This window comes from Hirundo rustica, chromosome 1, assembly GCF_015227805.2.
Source record: "Hirundo rustica isolate bHirRus1 chromosome 1, bHirRus1.pri.v3, whole genome shotgun sequence".
NCBI lineage: Eukaryota > Metazoa > Chordata > Aves > Passeriformes > Hirundinidae > Hirundo > Hirundo rustica.
Window position 1 is genome coordinate 942829 of NC_053450.1, and position 6610 is coordinate 949438.

A 6610-nucleotide genomic window follows, 5' to 3' on the forward strand; every position below is an offset into this window, starting at 1 on the left:
ACCATTCCCCACCACTCTGTGCCTAGAATCCAGCCAATTTTTAACCCAGCCCAGAGTACACATTCCCAAGCCCTTGGGCTGCCAATTTTTTCCTGGAGAATGTCATGGGAAGCAGCATCAAAGGCTTCCCTGAACCCCAGGCAGACACATCCGCAGCCTTTCCCTCATCCTCTGGGGAGGTTACCTGGTCATAAAAGGGACTTCAGGTCACATTGCGCAGCAATGACCTGGGCTGGACGTTGGCTGGACATAAAACACCCCTCTGCAGCTCTGCTGTGGGCAGAAATAGGGGACGGAGAGACAGACACCTGCCACACTCACAGATGGTGGAGAAATAACTTTATTTTAGGTGTTTTGCAGGCAACATGGACACACATTTCCTTTTCTGGTAGCACTGGAGCTTTGCAATAAGATTAAAGCAGAAGCCATCATATGGCAAAGAGCTGCCATCAGCTCCCAGGGTGCTGGGTGCCCAACACACCCCGCGGCTCCTGGGTACAATTCCTGTTATTAGAGGGGTGCTCCGAGGCGTTCTGTGGTCATGGGAGGCATCTTTGCTCCTCAGAACTTGTTGTTGAGGGCTGTCCAGAGCACTCCGGCCGCTATCCCTCCGGCCAGCCCGTAGCTGGACCTCACATTGCCCGCGGCGTTGACGTTGCAGAGATCACTGCTGCAGCAGGAGATGTTCCTGTTGCCCACGTTGAAGTCCTGGTGGAAGGGGTCACACGAGGAGTCACATCCCTTGCTGATGATGCTGAAGAGCCCCACAACCCCTGGGAGGAAAGCAGGACCGTGATTACAAGGATTCAGCACCAGCCAAGCCCCGTGGAAATGAATAACGGGACGTTGCTCTTATCTGAGCTCGATCTGTGGGACAAAAATCAGAATCCTGGAGTGGTTTGGGTTGGAAGGGACATTCCAGATCACCTCATGGGCATGGACACTTTGCACTAGGCCAGGTCAGTCCAAGCCCCATCCAACCTGGCCTTGGACCATTCCAGAGATGGGGCAGCCACAGCTTCTTTGGGCCTCACCACCCTCAAAAAAAGGAATTTCTTCTTAATATCTCATCTAACCCTGTCCTCTCTCATGTGAAGCTCAATCCCAAACATCTTTGTTGCATGGAGCCTTTCAGCACCTGGGAAATTATGGAAACACGGCTATTCCCCTTTCAGATGGCAGAGTTATCGTTTGATTTGTTTCTGAGAGGCACAGCCCAATTTTTTGGCCATTTTTGGCAACTGCTGTTTGCCAGCAGATTTTGACCTCCAGGAGATCTGAAATCCATTCTGGGCAACGAATCTTTGCCACGTGCAACAAATAACAAAGAGTTCTTTACAACATCTTGGCTCCCATGCATGTGAATGCCATGGATTTGCACATTCCCAACTGGGATAATTCCTGCTGGAGGTATCACATCTACTGCCCGACAGAGAGGAGCTTCAATGGGGCACTGATGGGTTTTGTGCCCCAGGTCTAAAAGCAACTCAGCTGTCGGCACAGATCTGGACAGCCCAAACCAGATCTAGAACAGGAGGACAAAATCCTAGTTTTTGATGTTTCCCCACGGACACAGAGATGAAATTTTTGTCATTTTCATTGATTTCACCTCAAATCAGCACCTCCTAACTTCACAACCAGTTTGGACCAGGTTCAGCCCCTCCTATTTTAATTCATGCCTGCAAATACTGCAAAAAATTAACCATTGCCCCTGCAAGCAAGATATTTTCAGTGCTGTGAAAGAGAAATAAACTAATTTTGTGCAGGTGAAAGACATCTGCACACTGAGGTTTGCTGGCCCAAACCACCAGGTGTATCCAGACTGGGTGAGCCTGGATGGGACACCCGAGGCTGGGAAGATGTTTGGCTCCAGCACCCCAACTGAGACATTGCCCGCTCCTGCTTTTCCTTACGGATCACATCTGTCTTGCACATGTCCTTGTCGCCACACGTCGTCTTCGTCATGCACTTGGAGTTGCTGAGCTGGGATGTGCAGCTGTAGCACTGCAAAGATGAACCTGCAAGAGAACAAGGGGGGTTAGGAGACAAATCAGGGAATAATGGAATGGTTTGGGTTGGAAAGGACTTCAAAATCATCAAGTGCCACCCCTCTGCCCTGGGAAGAGACAACTTCCAGCTGACCAGGTTGCTCCAAGTCCCATCCAACCTGGCCTTGGATACTTCCAGGGATGGGGCAGCCACAGCTTCCCTGGGCAGCCTGATTTATTTTTTTACCACTCTCATTATAAAAAATGTCTTAATTATAGTTAACCTAAATCCACCCTCATTCAGTTTTAAAAAAATTCACCCTTCATCCCATCCCAACAGAACTTCCTAAAAATTTATCTCCAGCTCTTCTGGAGCCTCTTTAGGCAGTGAAAAGGGCTCTGAGGTCTCCTCAGGGTTTTCTCTTCTCCAGGGTGAACACTCCCAGCTCTCCCAGCTCCAGAGGAGTGCGGGTCCAGCCCTTGGAGCATGGAGACCTCCATGGAGACCTCCATGGTCTCCTCTGGACTTGCCCCAGCAGCTCCACATCCTTCTGATGCTGGACCCCAGAACCACACCCAGCCCTGCAGGTGGGGAACAATTCTACAGCTCTCATGGATCTTCTATCCCAAGCTCTCCAGAGAATTCAACCGAGTGCTTGCACTGGGAAACAGGACCCTTCCTGGGGATCCTCAAAGGAAGGTATCTCCTCTGCTTTGGGGAAAAAAAAGTGGGTGTTTTTTTTGGTTTTTTTTTTTTTTTTAATGGATAATAATATACCCAGTTGAGGTGGGAGTCTGGTTTGGCAGGTGCTGAAGTTATTTTGGATGCAGTCAGTGCAGCGAGGGAGCAAAAAGAGAGCAGGTGAACAGCTGGGCTTGAAGAGGATCATGGAAAGATTTGGGTTGGAAGGATCATTTCATCAGGGGCACATCCCTCTAGACCAGGTTTCTCCAATCTGACCTGGCCTTGAGTGAGGGATGAAGAAGGAATTTGCAAAGTCTCTTCCAGCCCCTTGTCTCGGTTCTTAACTTTTGACTCACCCTATCCATCATACCCTCATAGAAATCAGAGTGCAAATGGCTTTCACCCCTCTCTGACCTCCAGGTCTTCCCTTGTTCCCACCCTTCATGAAAATTCCACTCCATAGGGGCTGGAAATCAGTGCTGGAAATTCCTGCTGGGCTGCTCTGTGCATCCAGCCAAGGCAGGAAAAACCTGGCAGCTCCCAAGCATCCAGCCCTGGTGAAAAATTGTCCCCAGAGGAGTGAGACTGTGGTGTAATTATCTGTTCCTGCCACCTACTTGTGCCCCAGGGTGTCACTGGAACCTTGCAGGTGTCAGTTTATATACATATATATATTTATATATGTGTGTGTGTTTGTGTGTGTGTGTGTTTCCTGCAGCCCCAGGACCACCAAATTTGCATCACGAATCCCCCAGCTCAATGTCCTGATGCCTGGAATACTCTTTTAGGACACTGTCTAGAAATCAGTGACCGAAGGAATTAATTTGAGGCACTTGGTGTCCCTCTGTCCGAGCCCCTCTGGTGTGAATGACTGATGCAGTCACAGGGGTGAGGAGCCAACCCCTAATTTGTCTGAGTGCTGCACTCTGTTCCCACACTGATCTGACTTTTAAAGAAGTAAAAGTCAAATTTCGAGTGTTCTGATGGAAGCTGGCAGAGAGGAAGGTCTGACGGCTGTGCAAGATCCTTCACAGCTTGTTCCTTGAGCATCGTCTGCTGATTGAAAAACTGCTCAAATTTGATTCTTCTCTTCTCTGGTAATAGGGAAAAGCTGCTTTAATGCCTTTTTTTCCCCTCTCTGTGAGGCTATAAAAACCTTCAGACATTGTCTAAACCCCACCCATTCAGTCTATAAAATAACACATCATGGCATTGTCATTTTTACTGCTCTAGTAAAATTCTGGAAATCTGGGCAGAGTCGGGGTCTGCTTTTGAAAGGAAGAGGCAGGAAAGAAGTTAGAGGAAAACTTTGCATAAATGTTGCAGTTTTGATAGCCTGGGAAGAAGGAAAATAATCCTCCCGTCCCACTTAGCACCTCCCCTTCCCCCTTAACTGTATGGCCCGGCTTAAGAAAACTTGTATTTTGATTAATTCAGGATTCAGGATTAATCTTTCCTGGAACCTGCTCTCCCCAGCACTCAGGTTCCCCCCATCCCCAGGGTGGCCCTGTGCATTTTTCCCACCCAACGCCCATCCAAAGGGAAACATCTTGGGATGACAATGCATCAGCATCCCTTCCCTCATTACCAAAGCCCATCCCAAATCCTTCCTCCAGGCGGAAAATCCGCAGGGAGGGATGCGGGGCGGGTCCTTTGTGGGGGTCTTACCTGAGTCCACGCACAGGAGCGCTCCCAGCAGGAGCGCGAGGAGAGCCTTCATCTCGGGATAACCTCTCTGGGGCTGCCTCTCCGGGTTGTTTCCTCCTGGGGCAGGTTATATACCCCGGGAGGCCGGGCGTGCCCACAAGGTCATCCCTGAGAAGGCACCTGAGGGAGCTGCTGGCAGGACCAAGGGAGGGGCTGCTTTGCCTGTTGGGTTATTTGTGTTTGGTGCCTCTCCTCTTCCCCCTGCCACTCTCTGGGCTCCTGAGGCGCTGCCGCCGCCTCCTTCCCTCCTACCCTTGGGCGAAGTGCTCACAGGAGTGGAAAAAGCCCCAAATTCTTCCGAACAAGGACGGCCTTATGCATTTCTTTCGAGCCACTGAGGCTGCGGTGGCACCCTGTGAGCGAGGCTCTCCACCCCCGGTGCCACCCTGAGTGGAGTAATTGTGTTTAAAGCGAGGACAAAGTGTTCTTTGAATCAACAGCTCGGGGTATTTATCTGGCTGTGTGAGTGATACTCGTGATAACAAGGTATGTGGTAGGGAGCTATGCGGGCAAATCAAAAGTGCATCGGCCTTTCCAGGTACTGAGGAGGTCATTCACCCTCGTTTGCATTTATTTTCTGTTAAAAAGCAGCAGCCAACTCTTGTTTTTGACGTTTGAAACCCAAGGGGGGCTTTGTGCTGGGTTTATTTGGTGTTTTGAGACGTTTCATCTGTGCCTTGGTTCTCTTTGTGTGCTCTTGTCTGGCGCAGGCTGGGTACAAATTTGGACACTTGACTCACGGCAGATGCAATGTCAACAACCCGGGCTTGTCCAAAAAATGCCACTTCTCCATCAAAGACAGGGTGAGTTCAGCCACATTCCAGCCTCGAGTGCGAATGTTTGCTCTCGTGGGTTGAGCAGAGTCCTCTCCCATTCCTCACATCGTGTGACCACTTCTCAGGGCACGCCAGCACAAAAGAAAACAGGGCTTTTTTTTTGCTAAATTCAACTTTTAATTATTTTCCCCCCACCTGGGATCTTGGGATTAGTGCTGGGCATTTCTTTCCTTTGGGGATTTATTCGCACTCAGTTCAGCTGTGGGGAACTTTTCCAGGTTGAACGGAAGGTGTGCAGGTGGATCATTTATCAGTGGCTGTGGGATGAAGGGTAGAGACTGAAACTCCTGTTCTGACTTACGCCAGAGGAGAATCTGCTGCAGGAGGTGATTTGACAAATCCTAATTCCTCCCTGGGGTTCTTAATGGCTTTCACTTGCACCCTTCTGTGTAAAATGTACCTAAAAACCCATCCCAACACCTTCTTTCTGCGTCTGTTGGCTTCTGCCTCATCTTATTTTTACAGACCATATAATTTATAGCCAAGTTTTATGGTGATGACAAGTTTAAAAACCCCTTCATCTTTTTCAGGCTCTGGAGTTCCTCATTCAGAGGTATTTAAAGTTATTTTTTCTTTCTTAATCCCGTAAGACTGTCCCTGTAGGGTTTGGCTTTTTGAGGTAAGGAAGAACCAGGCCCAGGGGGGAAAAACAACACCAGCTATCAAGTCCACCAAGGCCTATAATTAAATATTTATTGAAAAAAGAAAAGGAAGATGAGAGATAATAAAGATTAAGATTAAGATAAGATTAAGATAAGATTAAGATAAGATAAGATAAGATAAGATAAGATAAGATAAGATAAGATAGAAAAACTCTCCATCTTTCCCAGCACCATTGTTTTTATTCTTCTTCTAACATCAGCCAGAAAAACTCAAAACTTGTGGTGCAGTGAGGGAATCTGACAGCTGAGAACTTCTCCATCCCCCCGTCCTGCTTGCCTGAGGCTGCGTGAGATCCCAGGAATTCCTGTATTCTTACATAAATTGTTGATCCCTCACTGTTTTTTGGAAAGCTGAAGTGCAATTCCCGCCCGACTCCTGAAGATGGCAAACAGACCCCGTTATTATTCCACTTGCATTAACACACAGTTACCCACAGGACTGGGTGTGCGAGGCGTTGTTTTCTTTTCCTGGGGTCATAAAATTCCCGATTCATCTGCCTGCACGGAAAAGTCCATCAATTCCCTCTGGAAATCTCACGATGTCTGCAAATCCCTTGGAATTTGGTTTTTTTTTAATACTATTTTTGCTGTCTCTGCAGATTCCTGCTAGAGACAGGTCTGGAGCTCTCTGCTCAGGAAGGGTGAAGCAGGAGTTGATTATTTGCTCTATCCTGGCTCTGGATTTCTCGCTCCTGCCTGGAGTCAGGCTGGGAAAATGGTGTTGGATCACGG

The 6610-nt window shown here is 48.5% G+C and overlaps 1 protein-coding gene across 1 annotated transcript; it reads right to left on the reverse strand.

Moving 5' to 3' along the window:
* Positions 1-334: 334 nt before the first annotated feature.
* LOC120758707 (prostate stem cell antigen-like) lies at positions 335-4600 on the reverse strand. Its single transcript, XM_040077287.2, has 3 exons — positions 4342-4600; positions 1914-2018; positions 335-773 (listed from the first exon to the last, which is right to left on the reverse strand). Exons 1-3 carry the CDS (start codon positions 4391-4393, stop codon positions 562-564), a joined length of 369 nt encoding a protein of 122 aa, XP_039933221.1. The 5' UTR covers positions 4394-4600; the 3' UTR covers positions 335-561.
* Between the last annotated feature and the right edge of the window lie 2010 nt (positions 4601-6610).

Bases quoted from the DNA above. Each gene is read 5' to 3' on its own strand.
- LOC120758707 (XM_040077287.2), bottom strand. From the start codon at position 4,393: ATGAAGGCTCTCCTCGCGCTCCTGCTGGGAGCGCTCCTGTGCGTGGAC. The intron at 2,019-4,341 runs GTAAGACCCCCA...GTTCTCTTGCAG, and splicing joins GCTCCTGTGCGTGGACTCAG to GTTCATCTTTGCAGTGCTAC. The intron at 774-1,913 runs GTAAGGAAAAGC...CTTTCCTCCCAG, and splicing joins GTGCAAGACAGATGTGATCC to GGGTTGTGGGGCTCTTCAGC.